The sequence below is a fragment of the Falco rusticolus genome, chromosome 2 (assembly GCF_015220075.1).
Source record: "Falco rusticolus isolate bFalRus1 chromosome 2, bFalRus1.pri, whole genome shotgun sequence".
NCBI lineage: Eukaryota > Metazoa > Chordata > Aves > Falconiformes > Falconidae > Falco > Falco rusticolus.
The window spans coordinates 17,516,182-17,535,546 of NC_051188.1; the positions used below are offsets into that span (position 1 = coordinate 17,516,182).

General features: G+C 36.1%; 1 protein-coding gene across 1 annotated transcript in view; it reads right to left on the reverse strand.

The window, feature by feature from the left end:
* CWF19L2 (CWF19 like cell cycle control factor 2) overlaps positions 1-19,365 on the reverse strand; it is an 84,583-nt gene that overhangs the window by 35,232 nt on the left and 29,986 nt on the right. The window contains exons 9-10 of the mRNA XM_037377157.1: positions 18,550-18,646; positions 14,768-14,857 (exon numbers count right to left, since the gene is read on the reverse strand). Coding sequence (XP_037233054.1) covers positions 14,768-14,857; positions 18,550-18,646 — 187 coding nt within the window. The remainder of the gene's footprint in view (positions 1-14,767; positions 14,858-18,549; positions 18,647-19,365) is intronic.

Sequence of the window (19,365 nt, forward strand, 5' to 3'; positions counted from 1 at the left end):
CATAAACCCAAACAAAATATGTAGATATTTATGAATATTGTAACGCTTAAACAACCTAGGACTTAGCAAGGCTCAATACTGTGAAAGACAGTAGAAACAATTTCAACCGTTGAATGAGCTGGGTAAGAGGAAAGTCAAAGAAAAAAGCAAAGTTTCAAAAACCAGAAAGGGGCGGTGAGGGTGTGTGTGTATGTGTGCTTCCTAAGGAGTACTTCACTTGACAACAAGAAACCCACCGAATTGCAACAACATTTGGTTGAAATGAGCACAATTTTTTGTTTGAAATGGTGGAAAAGACAAATACTCACAGGCTAAATATTTTAGCCTTAACACAAGGTAACCATGTAGAGGAAAATCATTTTAAAAAAAGTAAGGAAAGGTAGAAAGGAAACATGTAATAATTTTAAAAAATTATGCAGAGCAGATAGGGAAACAAAGATGAAGTTAGCACCAGCAGAACACATCACAGGAAACGTGACAAATGCCCTAGGCCTTTAAAGACTTGGGTAACTCTACAAGTTTGGAAGCTGAAGACAACCACAGATGTGGCAGTGAAAACTCAAAAATTCAGAGCATTGCCAATGATTCTGAAATGAAACTGGCTGAGGATTTCACACAAACAGGACCTTTTACTTGTTAGATGATTCACTGAAAACTGTGTAAGTTTTAGTAACTTTAGTAAGAACTTTAGTCAGGCTGTCATTTACACAACGTGAAATGATGCAGGGGATAAACATGATACGATAAATTGAATTCTTTGAGTCAGAACAAAAAACAGCTGGCAGGTTTTTTCATGGGTGTTATGAGGATTTGGTTTTTACACTAATTTCAAAGAATCCAGAGTCCTGACACAAGGCATATGAGACTGACTGCAACATACTTAGATTTAATAGTCCAGAGAAAAGGAAAACACAAAACATTATAGTAATATTTAGCTTTAGAAGACAAACTACAAAAAAAGAAGTGGTGCATCAAAGGGAAATAAAAAGGAACAGATAAAAGGATAAAATAATTATGGACAACATTAAGACTAACGTGAAGTCATGTTAGAGACTAAAAGTAAATGTATACTATGAACCAAGATGAATCTAATGGATCAAATATGCCAGGTATGATTATTCAGAAGATTAAAGATGTTATTAGAAGTAAAGACACCTTTCAGAAGTCAAAATCCTGTCTAAATATAACTGAACTAAAAACACAGCTTAACTATAGAAACCTAATTGTATTAACATAAAAAGGCAAAGCAAAAGGTTTTTTTGAGGAGGATGTTACTAACAATAATTAATAAAGGTATTTCTAAACACATCACAAGCAGAAAGCTTTCTGGTAGGAAAAAATGCTCAAACAGTTATAGCAGTATTAGAAGATGATATCTGAATAATAAAATAATTAATTGCATTCTAAACATAAGATTTTCCTATTCAACAACCTTTTTTCTTTTAAAAACAGAATAAACTTTACAAATTATCTTTAAATTGAAATACCAGTAAAAGGAGTTTTCAAGGAAGCTGCCACGGAGAGATGATTTTTCACTAGAGCTCTAGAGAAAAATCCAGAGCTTCACTAGAGAAAAAAAATTCCAGTATGTAATGTCCACATCGTTCAGCATGCATTGTATCACATCAATAGGTCTCAGTACAAAAAGAATGGAGGGTGGAAATCACAACATAAACCTTTAAAATGTGTCAGAGGCTGATTCTGGGAATTACAGGGCAATGCATCTAACATTTGTAATACACAAACTCCCACAAGTATAATAAAGAATTCCTCTACACTTTAACAAATGTAGCATACTGGGAAAGTTCCTTTGCAGGGAAAAGCCATGATTCACACAAGTATTAGTTTTCTGAAGGATTTAGAGGAGGGTGGATACCAATCTGACTGAAAAAGAATACTTAAAACTGTCATTTTATCTGTTTATATTGTCTTCAAACATTTATAGGCTTCCATTACTACAACTATATGACATGGTATATAGTAACACCTATGTGCTGCTCCGCATAGCACAAGAATGGAGTAACTATTTTCTTTCCTACTAACAAACTGTGAAATTGTCCAGGAAGCCTTACAAATATTCCCAGGCACTGTTACCATCTTTCATAAAGGAGGTAATAATTACCTTTTTGTGTTTTATACAGAGATTCACTTAAGTCTGGCTTTTTGCTTCTGTTTTAACTCGCTTTTAATATCTGAAGAGTGTATTATTTCTTCACGGAGTGGCATAGCATTACATAGCTTACTTTAAACCTCTCAAATTTCTGAATTAATGACTTATTAAATAAATATTGTTTAATATTAAACATCTGCTATATTATAAACAGACATGTTGGTGATAGTCATGTAATTATTCATTAATACTTATCAAATAAATAATCCCTAAGTAAAAACATAGGGTTTAAAAAATACACTAAAGTACTTTAAGTATTATACATATTATTAAATGTTAAAGTTGAAACTGGAGCAGAAGCTTAGTCACTATCCCTGAATCTTGTGATTACTGCTACACAAACAATGTAATTTAGTCTGAAACAAATAAAGATAGTGTGTATTTACAGAATGAGAAGTGAAATGTTTGTTGCTTTACTTCAGGCCTATTAAACATGCAAAGAACACAGTTGTCCTCACCAAACATATAAACCACTATACAGCAATCAACACCCAAATGACAAAACAAAGCAGGCAACTCTGGTTTTGAAAGATAAATGCTTTAAATTAAATACATAAATAAATAAAATGCAGTTCTGAAAGAGATTTTGAACTCTCCAGAGCTGATGCCTGTTCCATAATCCAGCAGGAAGAAATGGAAAAGCTCTGCCACGAGGTACATGACTCAATTTGAGGAACAGGCACTGGAGTAGCTGAACAAAGGGAGTAAGCAGGCCAAGCACATGAGACAGGATCTACTCAACTGGAATTAGTTTGCAATGTTAATAACTAAATAAAAGAAAATATATTTTAAGAGTCACTATGTTATGGGATAGGGAGCAACTAGAGCTAGGAAAACCAAACTTTTTTAATTACTGAGCCAAGAAAAAGCTGTGTGCTGCAGGAGTTGAGAACTGTCTGCAAATGTTTACTGAAAGCTACATACACTAAAGTGGTAAAGCACAGTGTAAGGAAGCAATAACAAAGCTCAGCAACAGTCTTCAAGCAAGGAACAAATCTCTACAACCAAACACAAGCTATGGACAAAGATGCCAGACTGTTACACAACCCGTTTCCTTTCTCTTGGTCTATGGCCGGCCAATGGAAATACTTTGAATATCATCTTATTCCTCTGTTGGAAAAGTCTGTCTGCATATTAAAATATCAAATAAGTGTCTAGGAGCCATCTAGCATTTCTCAGAGTGATGGACATAGCTATGTGTCCAACTGGTGTCTCCTGTTCCCTTCCATTACTCTTTCTCCCGGTTCAGTTACCCTTCTGTTAGGTTCTCAGGTTGCATTTACACATAATTACCACAGTTATGAGAAAGATGAGTCAATCCCATTTAGAAGGAGCAATCTATCTCCTTCAGTGCTGGTTACTTGTAAGGGCATGTCCCATCACTGAGGAGTTAGTCTAGTCAGTACCTGGAGTCCCCATGTAACACAGATTTCAAAGCATCTAAGCTACCCTTCAGACTCTGCCATTTGTTGTGAACCATGGAACTGTCAACTTCAAGGTGATGCTTATAAAAATCAGACCATTCTCCATAGCAAGACCAAGGTTTGGATCTCAGAACAAGATGAAAAAATGGTCACAGGTCTGTAACAGCAGTCCACTGTATAAAACTTGTATCTTGCTTTGGGTTTCTTATAGCAGAAAACAAGTAAGATTAAGAGAAATAGCAGCATGAGGAAGGGAAGCACGAGCAAACTTCTACCTAGGTTAAAAATTTAATATTTCAAGAAAGACTCTGTAAACACAGTAATAAGGATCACTATTACAATTTCAAAAGATATTAAGCTACTATAGAAAGAGGATTAAAAAAAGGTTTTACAAGATCAGAAAGTTGGTCTGCTGCAATCAGGACCTTGTGCTTAACAGGAGAATCATTAGAAAATCTAATCTAATGCAGGCTGTAACACAGAAATTAACTAGTTACATAAAAGTATCTTCATCAGGTAGTGCTATGTATAAAGCATGAGATTAAAAAAAGACTTAAAACCCAAAAAAACCCCACCCACCCCCCAAAAAACCCCCAAAACTCCAAACCATAGCTCCTGTTTATAAATGAAAACATTAATTATTAGAAAAGGATTAGGTACATAAATAACTGCTAATTGTTTGGTCTCTATTCTTTCTTTCCCCCAATCAGTGAGCGACACAGGTTAATAATATGTTATGTAAAAAACTTAATTTCATCTTACTGTTATAAAATTGGTTGCCCTCTAAATTCAACAAGTCTTTGTTCCAGTATTACAAAAAATGGTATTTTAGCTAAACTTTTTATTACTCAAAATAAGTAACCTGACCTTCTTATTCATCTTATCTTTATACACCAATCATGCCTGCATTTAAAAATCTATTTGCTCTCAGTACTTATTTTCTTAGATCACCTCTGAAATAGGGCAATCAGAATAATATCTCCTGAGTAGAATGGACTCACACACAAATGTCAAATCAAATTCAGTCAGTGTCATACTGTCAGCCTGTAGAAGTAAGATTGGAACTAGTAATGTGTAACTTCAAGCAGCTTGTAATGTGTCTAGCAATGTGCCTAGTAGTGGGGAAAAATAAAGCAATTAAATCTAACTAAGCAATATATTGGATGCCAGGAAGCCACATAACCTTGCAAACACAATTTTTTAAAAAGTGCTAAAGGTGCAGTTTGGCATTATAAATTGTTAGCTATGCTTTGAAATGGTTAGTCACTTAACCATATCATCAATGGGCCACTGTAAGTATGGGATGTAAGAAAATTTTCAAAAAATTTAATGACTAGTTGGCTTGTTTCTATGGCAAGAACATCTGATACAAAACACATATAACTCAGACCATAAAGAAGTATTGCAGCATGTTGGTTCTTAAGTCCACAAATTCCTGTTTCATCATGTCAGAGACAGAAATGTAATACACAACTGAGGTGATACTCAGAAAGTCTGCACATGTAAATAACAGCATTTACTTAAGTAAATATAAAAATTTAGTACCACGTAAAATAAAATAGTCCAGTAAAAATACTGCAAAAATATTAAAAAATGTTCAGGCCTCAATATTCACACTATTTGGAAAAGCGATTTACCTTAGCTCTGGTACGTGAGGTATTTTTAGAGACTAGCATCAAAAAAAGGTAATTTTACAAACTGAAAGCAACAGATTAACCCAACCAAAAATAGTAATTCAGGCATATGAAGAAGCTTAATAACGCATTTTTATTAGAAAGAGTAGTAGTCCAATCTGAAAAAGTATTATTAAAGGAGTATATGTAGAAAAGGGTCTTAGAATTTAAAAAAAAAAAAAAAAAAAGAGGAATAATGTGGACAATCAGACATTGTACAACAAAGATTCAATGCTGCATCCTTTTAAGCTTCTACTCATGTATATCTATACCCTCAAGCCTTTATATACTGCTGTTATTTTGGGAGACATCAGAAGAAAGCCAAAGACCAGAAAAACCAAGGAGCCTGTAACATCACCTTACTAAACAGGCAGAACAGACTGGTAAAGCTAATACTGACATTGGCAGTGGCACTTCCATTCCCGACACCAGTGGGAAGCCCCACTCTCCACACCATCAACGTGGCACCTGTGAAGAACCTCTGTAAAATCTCAGGCACACAACTTCACCAGCTATGCTGCTAGCTGAAAATATCCTGCTATCCAGATGTGCTGGCACAAAGCCAAATGTCTTCATTCCTTTTATAATGATAGGTGCATAGTTTAATTTTTCCTCTTAAATTTCACAGAAATAGGCATTTCTTCTGCTTTACATTGGTAGCAACAGCTAATGAGTCCTACCTAACATGCAACGACACTAAAAACCAGGTATTCCCAACAGTCATTGGCTGATCAAATTCTCCTTTCAAAACTTCATTTTGAACACAACAATTGCGTGTCATTGCTTAAACATAGAAAATATATTGGTAACTTATGGTTCACACTTTTGTTAATGGTTTTACATGTAAATTATTAAGTCCAAAAAGGTTTAATACCATGTATTTACCAAGGCTGCACAAGGACCAAGAGAAGCATCAACAAGGTTCTATCTTTCCATTTCAGATTGGAAGTTTCTACTGCACCAGAAAGGCTTTCCAGGAATGCTTTTGCTTATGTTTTTCTTGGGGTTGGGGCAGTGTCAAATTTGTTAAAAAAAAAAAACCCACACAAAAAAAAAAAACCAGAACTTACTCTGAGGAAATACAGCGAAAGAGTAGATACAGCAGTAAAAATATGCAGAAATTCAGCACAGTATTAGGAGAAAAACAGCTAGAAAAAAAGGCACCATCAGCTACCAGCTGCTGCATGGCATTTGGATATGGCTTTTGCTTCCAGTGCCAAAGCATACTGCAAGGCTTCTGTATTATCAGTTTGAAGTCTAAAAAGTTTTTATCTCTTCTGCCCTTTTAATACTTGTTACATGCACTGAAACCAGTAAGAAATTTTACATCATTTAGTTACTGATACAATTTCTTCAGGACTTAATTGCAAAACCCTATTTCCTATAAATTACATTCAGTAAGTTAAGCCACTTTGTCTTAATATGGTTTTGCCTATCAATAATTGTGTGATTTTCTCTTACTGACATCAGCAAGAGTATTCAGGAAATACACTCACCAGAAACTGCATATACTTACTATTTTTGAAAAGTATGTACTAATGATATTAAAGCTGCTGCTAAAGTATGCCCACTTTATTATTCCTTGTTCCAGTCAGAGCTAGTGAAGACTTTGTACGGAAAACAGAAACTTTTGCTGAATGGCACAGCCATCCTGCAGACAAGATTCAAGTGTGATGGAACAGCAGGAATTAGAAATTATGAGCTGAAAACATCTGAGAGTAAACAAGTCAAGAGCCATCTGTGGCAGCATCTCCCCATCATCTGAAGTTTCAAATGAAATCACAGATTTTTATTGCACATTTAGTGAGGATCATTAATCCCCAGCATTCTAGTTTTTATACAAGTATCTCAGCTATATTTTTCCAAGAATCAGTATTAAACAATTCTTTAAATGTTTCTCCATATATCATAAGTCTAAAAGCATTACTACAACTTCATTGTAGTTCTGCATTGGGTATGTCACAATGAAAGGCCACTGAACCATGCGTTATTATAACATGTTACAGGTAATTTTTGACAATCTAATATTTTTATTGCAGTAAAATATCTGTGCTTATAGTCTGAATTCCCAAACCTAAAAACAAACATGCTGGCACACCTGCAATTGTGAATGCTACTTTTCAGGGTGATTTGGGTTGGGTTTTTTTGTTTGGTTTTGTTTTTTTTTAAAGAAAGAGACACACTATATATCAGAAGCATTCATTATTTTTCTTCTTTCACTTCCAATTCCAAAGCATTAATCACTATCTAAATTTTACATGTATACACACATATATACAAACATACCACTTTACTTTTAGATAACTGGTTCTTTTTCCAAGGAATCACTGTCATTTTTAAGATATTTTTGAAAAGGCTAATCTTGAAAACACATGAAAAATAAAGAAATATTCTCATTTTTCCCTATTATCATTATTGGAACCAACAGAATAGTATTTTGTGTTTGTTCCACAACTGATTCCTCTCAGCTACTGCCATAATGGTTTACTTGTCGTAGGATAACAACTGTGCTGCAAATAATTTCTCTGGATAAAGATCCAGCATGTTCCATGCTGTCTCTCAATGCAGAACTATATGTAATGGCATGCAATGGATGGTATTTTATCATAAATAAGATTTGATGTATAAGCCAAGCTGTTGTATTCCATTTCCTTTCTGAAAAATGCTAAGTGCTAATTGTTCAAAGAGGAGAAGAAGAAGAAAATCCTTTATACTGAGCTAGCTTCCGCAGAATTCTCTCTCAGTCTTACTCTAATGCATCCTGGGGATCCAAACATCAGACCTTCAATACATCAAAATTTGTGTTCAGTTGTAGTTTGTAAGAGGAGGTGTTGGAAACCTAATTATTCCTATTATTTATACTCAGGAAGAATAAGTAAGAAAAAAAAGCAGAAGCATTTGAAGTACATGAAGCTCTTGATAGCAATGGACTGGAGCATGTTACAGACACAACAGGTAGCCTAGAACAAGTTTTCACCTTTAAAGCAGCGGCATGTCAGCCAGATGCCTACTGTAAAGTGAAATACAGCGCCTGCCAAGACTGAAGACTATTACTCCACAGATATCTTTCATGCCCAAGAGGCTTTACTGAAGCACTACATACCCTTCATTAGAAAAACTCCAGAAAATTTTTTTCCAAGTTTTTTTCTCAATCTTAAGGAATATTTGTCTTATGGAATACATATATGTAGGTATTTTATGTATGTGTGCGTGTGTATATCTATATCTATTTCCATCATTGTTTTATTCCTTACACTTTAAATACATTTATTAAATTAATCGTACTAGGCTGAAGGCTAATGGACTTTCGTAAAAAAATCAGTTATTCAAATGAAGATTTGCTATGCTGAAATCATTTGTATTTTCCTTACAATTTCTCAAAAACATGACAGAAAACTTCACTCTCTTAAATGCTCTGAGTATATCCTCTACCATGTTCTTTTGCTCAAAGTACCACACCTTTTATCTCTCATTCAATTTTGTACTGATTTCATGTTTTAAACACAATTCATCATTACTAAAACCTGTCTCTAGCAATTACTCAGCACAGACTACTTTGTTTCCTGCATACTGATTAAGTGCTATGGAACACAGTAACAGGCTTAGGGTTGAGAAGCCTTTTTTCCTTTTACGCCGTACTTCATCTGGAATTAAAAAGTTGTAGAAGATGCATACACTTGTACTTCATTAATCCATCACCATGAACTGAGTCTAGTTTTACCTAATTTTGTATCATGTCAATGTACTTCCCAATTTTAAAATTAAAACACAATTAAGTCAGTTTGTAGCGACACAAAAGGAAACTGATTTTCACTTAGCAGATCTGACTCTAAGGGACCATATTGAAGGAAGCATGAAAAAAGATGGAAAAAAACTGAAAAGGCAAAGCACACAAATAATGCACATCATAAATTATTTAGAATCATCATAAAGAACATTTTCTACATTAAGATTAAAACATAAAAGCAGCTACATCAGATCAAACCAAAACCTGACATGCCTTCTCCAGCAGTAGCCAAAAGTGAATGCCTAATGAAAAATACACAAAAGATGCCTGCATTTGTGACTTAGAATAAGAGCCAGGCATCATTTCTGAACAGCTCTCCAGGGATTTATTTTCATGAACTTGTCCAGTCTCTCTTTGGATCTACTTAAGCTCACAACATCCTGGAGCACCCATTCTGTGAAGAACCACCTTTTTTCCACTTGTTTTCAATCTGCCTTTTCAATTTTGACTAGATGATCATTGTTGGACTAAATTATCATTGTAGGTCCCTTCCAACTGAAATACTCTGTATCTTGCCTCTTTTTCATTGAAATTTTACCTCCCAATTTCTGCACCACCAAAAACCACCGTAAGTGATGTGCCTCAATGGAGTGCTAATGTTCCAGATATGTTTTGTTAAGTAAAAATACAGAATAAAAGCATAAATTACACCCAGTACTGACAAAGGTAGAGGTGACATCCTCATAACCTCTGCACTCAAATCAAGAGTTCTGCAGCACTTTCAGGTAACAAAAATAACAATCTGTACTTAGAGGTAAACCATGAACACATGGAAGTTATTTTTTAAATGCTGAAGTCTCCAGAATTTTCTTCTGTCTCCTTACATTCATTAAGTACTCATCACCTATCCCAACGCAGAAAACCTATGGTACAACAGCTACACTCAGTCAGGTTGACGTCTCTCTCACGGGAGCTGAGTACACAAAACCAGTTGAGACACCCATGCACTTTGCACTTAGTGCTTTTAGCCACAGACTTCCCATTTACAACAAACCCAAGGTCTCCACCCCATGACTTATCTAATCCAATTCGCCATAAGGCTTGTTTGGTGTCTAGAACGCTTAAACTGTTGTTCCAATCTAATTTCATGTTTCAAACTATAAATATAAGGACAAAAATCTTTATTTAATATTACTAATACAGAAAATAACCTGCAATGCACTTAAGGATATCAGATATTGACACATTTAGAGTGCGAAGAGAAGCAATATTAATAAAACTTACTTCTTACCTTGCATTATCTTCCTGTCTAGTCTGACCATGTGTTTCACACAGCCTTGTTACTGAGGGGTTTTCCCAACTTACTGCAGCCCAAAACATGGTCATGTACTCTCACAGTCCTTCTGCTTACTGTAAAGAAGAAAACTTCTATCTTCTCAACTGCGTATTCAGGCATTAAGCCTGATTAAGAGCAATGCTTCATAGCTCTCCTAGCACAACTAGCTAGGAAAATACTTATGATAGCACACCAGTTCAGAGGCTATTAAGAAACAATTATCCTCTATTTAGGTTTCATATATATGTTGTGTGTGTATATATTTGTATTTATTTATATAGATATAGATATTTTATCCAAAAAATACTAGCTACAGGAAAGAAGTCAGAAAAAGTGCAATTGAGAAATCAAATATTTAAGATGATGCAGGGGAAAAAAAATGTGGAAAAAATGAAACAACTTTAGTGAACCAATATCCCCCAAACAATATTCCCTAGTATTTTTTGTTAAATAACAAAAAAGCAAAATAACTACCCATACACCTTTAAGGGGAATATGGATAAAAACTAACCTCTTCAAAAGAACACACAAATTTTCTGAAAAATTCATACGTCAATTCAGGCAAAAGAATTCCACTTATAAAGCTACTCAAAAGCCACAAAATTTAAAAACAACTCAACTAATAAATTTTCATCTTTTCTGCACTTTGGACACATGGAAGGCTAGCAGCCCAAAAAAAAAAAAGTCAAATTTTAGGCAAAATAGGGGCTGGTAGTGCACAGAACAAACACTTCAATACTGCTGAAAAATGGTTTAAGACAAAGTTACTATTTTCTTTTTGATATCAAAAGAAACCAAACATGGTTTAGCCTGTACTGAATTTTCATGTGGGATATCTTTATACACAGAAAACCTGTAACATTTTTATTTATGGGTGTTCGCTTCATTTAATAGAAACATCACACAAACTACCAAGAATAAAGAAGTAAAAAAGAAAAAAACAAACCCACAATCCAACCACCACCAGAAAAAAAAGAAAACAATCCACTTGCTCAAGGTAAATGTTCGCCACAAAATTGCCCAAGTGGGTTTACTCAGGACGCAGCTACAGACTTCTCTTCTGCTTCAGTATCTTTTACAATTTTCTTGCTATTATTAGTCTCTACCTGCAACATCTACATGCATCACAAACAGCAGGTCTTAAAACTACAGATGACTTTGGCCAAAATGAAAACTAGTAACAAAATAGTCTTACCAGGATCTGTGTGCTTGGTGAAATAAATCAGCAGATAAATGTAAGGTTTTTAAACGCTAAGCACCAGCATTTGAAAACTGTACTTCAAAACCACATTTTTGGGGTTACTTGGGGTAGAATTCTTGTCTAAATCTATCAAACTATAAAAGCTAGATTTGCCTCATTCTCACAAACAAAACCAGGATTCAAGCAACCACTTTACAGTCCCATCAGTCTGTACTTTTTTGATCACTTTAAGGCAGAATAAACCAGCACTGCTGTCAAAATAATTGATCCTGTCCTCTGTACAAACCACAGCTGCCCGGGCGCATCCCCTTATACTAGCATGAGTCTTCAGTCAGTCACACAGTGATCTGAATTGGGAAATTGATCCATGTTCAATTAATTAAGGAAAAAAAAAAAAAAGAAACCAAAAAAAACTTCCTAGGGAGATGCACTTAGAATTGCCTTCACTGCTTCCTGATTTACCTCCCCAGTTCTAACAGATGTGAAAACAAGGCAAAGCCATGTTTCAGGATCTTTCAACATGACATTGACCATGCTGCTCCACGGGACCGGAGACAGTCCTGCCTGAATTAAAATCCCTCGTGTTTGTTATTGGTAGTGGAGGTAAAGCTATCAAACTTTGGGATCAATGGGACATCCATTTGGAAAACCACTTCTGTGGCAACTGCTTCACGTATCTTACTTGCAAAACATCTGGCTGAATTGACTAAGGCTATCACTTGGGTGGTCAATATTATAGAAATACTGATTCATACAGTACCAAATACACTTTCAAAGCCAGCTTCTCTTCTGTTACAAGATGCTTTCTGAACACCTGAGCTGTTCAGACACACCATATGATACAGCTGGCCCTTGTTACACAGGAGTACCAAACACATTGTGCTTGTGTTCCAGTAGTCCGAAGTCAGTTTGAAGTTGTAAAACCAGTAAGACTACCCTGGCAACTATCACAAGGATAGGACTCGGAACAGAGTGACTGTCAGCTTTGCTGAACTGCTCACGCTCAAAAAGCCATGTAATACAGGCTAGAAGTAGCCATGAAACAGGCACAGGCAAGACATAAGTAAGACAAGACACGGTAAGCCTCTAATATGTACAGGAAGACTTTCACCCTCTGGTTAGCAAGCCCTGGCACTAATTAAAACCCAAATGATTCAAATGAACTTCAAGGTTTTCACCATGGTTTGGGGAGTCACAATTTACCACAAGCCTACAGCAAGTTGTAAAGAGGTTGATACTGTTGTGGTATGATGCAGTTCAAGATTGACTCTGTTGTATCCGTAAGGGACCATTTGCATTGGCAAACCATGGAAAGCCCAAAACAACAGGACTGTCAACAGCCCTGGTTCTCACAAACTAAAGATAGTTTCTGCAAGACTAACATAAAAATAAGCATTCTGAGATGAACAGACCTAAAAACCAAGTTCTGCATCTGGAATTATGTAAGAAGCAGATCCTGAGCTTCAGAGAATGCCAACATGGAATCACAAGGGTAGACATTTTTCATCCTTCAGAGAGGAAAGTGCCCTGTTTTTAAACCATTTCAGTCTTCTAAAGAAGCTTGTATCAATCACAATACTGAAGTGGTCAATGGGGGCTTAGTCCAGCTCCCACAGGAGAGGAAGAAAAAGAGGGGGTGGACGAGGGGTATTCACACCATTTTCACCATGTTTAAAGGGAATGTAGGACAAGGAGTGGACATGGCCTGTTAAGTCCCCAGACCCTGCTTGAGTAAAAAAGCACACAAGAGTGCAAAACTGAATATGGACAGGATCACAAAAGATAAACCATAATTCTCTTATAGGATATTCATGAACAGAAATGACTAAGCCAATCCCTTTGAGGCTTTAGGAAAGCAAGATGGTATTTCCAATCTAGCCAAGTCTGTAACGCACCTTTCTTCTTCAGTAAGACTCTTACTGGACTACCCATACACTTTTCAGATGCCAGTCCAGAGGTAGATTAGGACCCATGTCAGGCCAGAAGATTACAGACTATTTCTTCTCTGTCAGTTGATCCATCTGAATCCTTAAAACTTTTGCATTGCTGAGCTTGGTGTTTCTACATGTAAGGAGGAGATCCCTGTCAGGGTGAAGACAGGTAGAAAGAGAGGCCTCATCCTAAATATGTTTTAACTTGTTGGGTTTTTTAAATTATTTTTCCTCCTGAAAATTCAAGTAGAATTTACATTTGGTACTTTGGCAATGACTACATGCTGCAAGTTTTAAAAATCCTTTAATTAAAAATTAAGATAAAAATAAAACAACAGTTAAGACTAAGGCTGACCAAAACTTTTATTCCTGACTCAATTTTTAAGGAACAGGTCTTTAATAACATTTATGAGGACCACCCATAACATGCCCTCTTCTTTGAAATCTAAAAATATGAACGGATTTTTTCCTGTATTATTATACAATTCCAATCTGCCTTATCCAGGGTTTTTTGTATATACATGAAAAACACGCCTAAGAATTGCACTGCAATGAAGCAGTGCCTACCTACACAGAGCTTTTGTAATCTTAAATTCTTGTGAATTCAAGGCCTGAGACTTTATACTTTAACACTATTGTCACAACGCAGTCAGTAAGAGGCCACAAATTAACCTCCAGTTCAGTCTGTCTACTAAAGACTGGAGAAATACTAGTTAAGGTATGAGATCTGAGATGAAGCCTTTTCCAAAAATGTATTAGTAGCTTTTCAAATGCAGCTGACTTGCAGCTGAATTTTCACTGTGGAATTGGGGTCAAATGGAAAAAGAACATTAGGTTTTGCCTAACAGTCTCCTCTCCATCATGGGGACAGAGCTCACAAATGAAGATACTGACCCTGTTTCCTTGTAGCTATATCAAAGTTGGTATGGAAAGAAGATTATACATTTCTTGAATACCACCATTTAAAAACAGCCACATTGGAAGTGCCAGCTTCTTCAGAGACCGGTTATGTAACAGCCAGCACAGTCAACAACACGACACTTACCAGTTTTATTCTTAATGCAAGGTCTATATCATTGCTGAGAAAATATTACCAAAAAAAAAATTCCTATGGAAGCTGCTAAAGTGAGTACAATGGAAAAAGTTTTCTTTACCACCAAAAAGTATAATCCAGTCTGAACAGTAGCTCACCTAAAGTCACACCTTGTAATTCTCCCAAGTACCTTTCATGTTGCCCATAATTCAGCAGCTACATGCATTATACCATTGTGTTAGCACAAGAAAAGAAGAATATTTTCCCCTTACCTCTCTGCCAGACTTTGCTGGAATCTGCCCTTGAGTCTCTCTCAGTTTGCGAGCGTTCTCAAGTTCTGCTTGAAGTTTTGAAGCTAACTCCTTCAAAGAAAGTGGTAGTACTCATTAGCTGAACGATTTTAAACTTCTAGAGACCTTTATATCAAAATTAACTATTCATGCTATTTGTTCATGTTTTGATTTTTTTTAAACTCTAATGACACAAAAGACTAAAGAAAACATCAATATAATTCACACAATCCTTTACTGAAGATTAAATTATAAAAATTGTTTAGAACAGAGGCATCTAAAGTATAGAAGCATTTCTTGTCATAAAAGCACCAGAAAAATTACGTTTAAACATTATTCAGTTATGCTAATAAATGCTTTGTGTAGCTAAGCATAGATACTACTTTATGTATAGAAAGCTAAATAAAGCTGCCTGAACACATCAAGTGTATAAACTTTCCAGGTTATGCTACATATCCTATTAGTTATTTATATATCCATATACACACACATGCACACAGTGGGTCTAGGGAAATAGCTCTCACATTTCTGCTGTACAGTTTCACATCTCTTTACACCACATGTGTGACTTTGGTACTTAAGAACTTATTTTGGGTATTAAAATGGATGACAGGTAGAAAATGAGAACTGTTTACAGTCTTGTGTAAATTGTTTTTCATGCTCCTGCTCTCATCCCCATTTATTAAGTAAGTACAAGCATTTCAGAATACTTTGGTTTGCTAAGAATTGCAAAGTGAAAACCGATCAACCTATAAGAAATACAACCCTTTATACTCTGACCACTTTGCCATTTTCATTGGACTCCAACAATCATGCCTATACCTGCTTCCTCAAAATTCATCATTTGATGAACACCAAGCAGCAAGTCAGTAACAAAAACAGATTCAGATTTAATTTGTCCCACATGGTCAACCTGAGGTCCAGCCACCAGGTCATGCTGTTACATAACCATCTGTTATGTTGTGTGGGAATGAACTTGTTTAAACAAGCTGCATTTTCAATCTGATCAGACAAAGTCCATGAAAAAGTATTTAAAGAGCAGCAAGATAAAGATTAGTTATTTTATTATTTCTACTCTGCTGCTTTGTGGGGCGTTTTAAAATAGGTTAATTGAAAGTACATGTGTACAAAAATGTATATATAAAATTAACAGTAAAATTATAATGTTGCCTTCTGCTACAAGATTTTGACAAAAATAAACCAAAATGGTAGAATAATAAAAGAATCACACTCTCTCCACAGAACATCTATATATATTTATTCAAATTGCTCTTATTCAGTTACTGTTCAAGATTGGAAAGACCCACACTTGTGCCCAAATTTTTATTTGGACAATGCTATTGATGCTAAGCAGTAGAAAAAAAAAAAGTTTACAAATTTTTGCAGCTCTCCATGAGAGTCTTTGGAAAACCTTCCCCTCACTAGTACTTTATAGCAAGTAGTGTATAGAGAGCTTCAGTCATTTTCCTCTGTTTCCTCTGTAGGAAAATGTCTTAAAATAATATCTTAAATGAATAACACCAGCCCCTCATAAACCTATCATATACTTATATTCATAAACATATTTTTCCATGGTAGTGTATTTTTTATATGTTACCTAGGAAAACTACAGATTAAAACATGGATGCATCTATCCAAATCATTTAACACTTATTTTACTAGCAAATATACTGCTTGACGTTACTTTTAATTCATTTTTGAAGCTGATAAAATTTCAAATGGACAGGATTTCTAGAAAAGGTATATTCAAATTTTATAAAGCTACATACACACATTTGTGTCTAAAGTCTGTGGAAAAAGAATTCATAATATAAAATCAGTTTGAAAAGAAAATATTTATAAAATAGACACCTTCTAACAAAATTTAAATTAAGTGATAGGGCCTTTGACACAGACCACCACCATGCTCTAATCCAGCAATAAATTTGTACGCCAAACATCCTAAAACTTCCCACAAATCAAAGAATTAATGACTCTCAGGAAATATTAATTTGGCACAAGGTTGTAACACACATTCACAGAATCACAGAATGGTCAGGGTTGGAAGGGACCTCTGGAGATCATCTAGTCCAACCCCTGCTAAAGCAGGGTCACCTACAGCTGGTTGCACAGGGTCAAGTCCAGGTGGGTTTTGAATGTCTCCAGAGAAGGAGACTGCACAGCCTCCCTGGGCAGCCTGTGCCAGGGCTCCATCACCCTCAAAGTAAAGCGGTTCTCCTCATATTCAGAAGGAACTTCTTCTGTTGCAGTTTGTGCCTGTGGCCCTTGTCCTGTTGCTGGGCACTACTGAAAAGAGCCTGGACCCATCTTCTTGACACTCGTCCTTAAGATATTTGTAGACACAGATAAGATCCCCCCTCAGTCTTCTCCAGGCTAACCAGGCCCAGCTCTCTCAGCCTTTCCCCATAAGGGAGATCTCCAGCCCCTTCATCAGCTTTGCAGCCCTTTGCTGGGCCCTCTCCAGTAGAGTTCCCTGTCTCTCTTGAACTGGGGAGCCCAGCACTGGGCACAGCACTCCAGATGTGGCCTCACCAGGGCAGAGCAGAGGGGAGGATCACCTCCCTCCACCTGCTGGCCATGCTCCTGCTGATGCACCCCAGGATCCCACTGGCCTTCTCGGCCACATGGACACACTGCTGGCTCATGGGCAACTTGCTGCCCACCAGAACTCCCAGGTCCTTCTCAGAACTGTTTTCCAGGAGGTCAACCCCTTGCCTATACTGATGCATGGGGTTGTTCCTCCCCAGGTGCAGGACCTTATATTTGCCTCTGTTGAACTTCATTAGGTTAATTAGGTCTTCATTAGGTCTCATTTATTACATCTTAGTGATGCAGATTTTGGTGAAAATAGACTGTCACAATAGGCAAGGTGAAAATACAAAGGTCCATAGTCATAGAATTCACTTCTAAAAAATGTTACTTTATTATATCCTTCAAAAATTTCAGGAGTACTTCCTTAAGAGCAGCTATTCAGAGCAAGCGCTTGAAAAACATAGCTTAAAAACTAACAGACTATGACCTTGTAACTGAAACTTACAGGCAGTATTACTGAATGCAATTAACTCACTACAGCCATACTTAATGTAATAAAAAAATATATACTTCCAGAGGTTAGAGTGTTCCAAAAGAGTGAAATTCTTGATCCTTCAGGTTGTTGCCTGAAACAAGCATTCTAAAGCAACATTAAACATGCAGCTGTTTATCTCAGCTCCATGAACCCAGTCTCATTCAGGGTAGATACTTTGTGGAGCTCACCACAAAGCATTACATAGCTGTTCTCATTGCAGAGCTGGATGCAATGGCCTATGGGTCCCTTTCAGTTTCACATTTCAATATAATAATAAGTATGCTTATACATCAGACTTATGGACCACAAGCATCTACCTGTGACAAAGCTGACGAAATAACAAAAGCTCCAGATACTGTCTACCTTGTAACACAGACTGGGAGCTTTGTAGTTTTCACTTGCTCCCTGATTAATAAAAAGACATTAAGAGCTACAAAAAAAGGCAAAGAACAACTGGTTTGGGACACGCTGCCTAGCCTACAAAACCTGGGGACCTGAATCCTCTACTCTAGTCTATGAATCATTGCATTTAAAGCAGAAGTTACACTAAAAGCAGTACCTTCAAATCCTACCTGATCAAAATTTGCAGGACTTTATTTGCTTGAATCATTACTTTTTTTTTTTTTTTAACGACTATATCACTACAAGCTTTAAAGAAAAATTGCAGGAAATCATGATTTTTTTCCAAAGACATTACCATGTCGCCCATGAGTTCTGCTTTCACAATCCTTGCTCCCAGTCTGTTCATCTCCTCTTCACTAAGAACCTGAGGCAGCTCATCCTTTGATGTGTATCTGTAAAACATCAGCAGCATTAAACCCATAGAAAAACAATGTAGTGTTCACTTGTGTAATTAAGTATTACATGCCTACTGTACTGGTACCTATGCTCCTATTGTCAAAATAATTGATAACAACATATTATAAAAACGTATTTGCAGTCAGAAGTTGCCAAGGCCTCCGAAACCAAAAAGCTTGAACAAAATTTTTACAAGGTATGTTCCCTTCTACTTTTGAGATCAATTAAAATGAAAAGCGCTAACTATGAACATTTTTTCAGCATTAAAAGAACAGTCAAGAGCCAGCAGCAGGCATGAGCAGGCAAAAAGCAAGGAAAAGAGGAGCAGAAAGAATAATTTAACCCACTCTAATTCTCCTTTCTGGTTTTGGTCACGCTTTTACTTTGCAGCTCCAGCAAAATCACCTATTTCCCAGTTCTTCTGTATGCCAAATAGCCTTCCATCACTTTAAAGCTATTTATATGCCCACACGTACCTGCTCACAGTACAATCTTTGCATCTAAAGATGTTGGCTGATATGGTAGAACTTCCACAGAAAATTAACTGGTACCATTTTTAAAATACCAGGTCTCCTTAGAGAAGCTACAGCTAGTAATTAATAGTATTGTATCTTAATTTTAATATTAAAAGTCAGTGTATGAGTTCTTATGATAATAAATAAGGTCTCTAAGAATTATTGCAAAGAGGCATCAAACAAGTTTGGCTCTTTTTCTC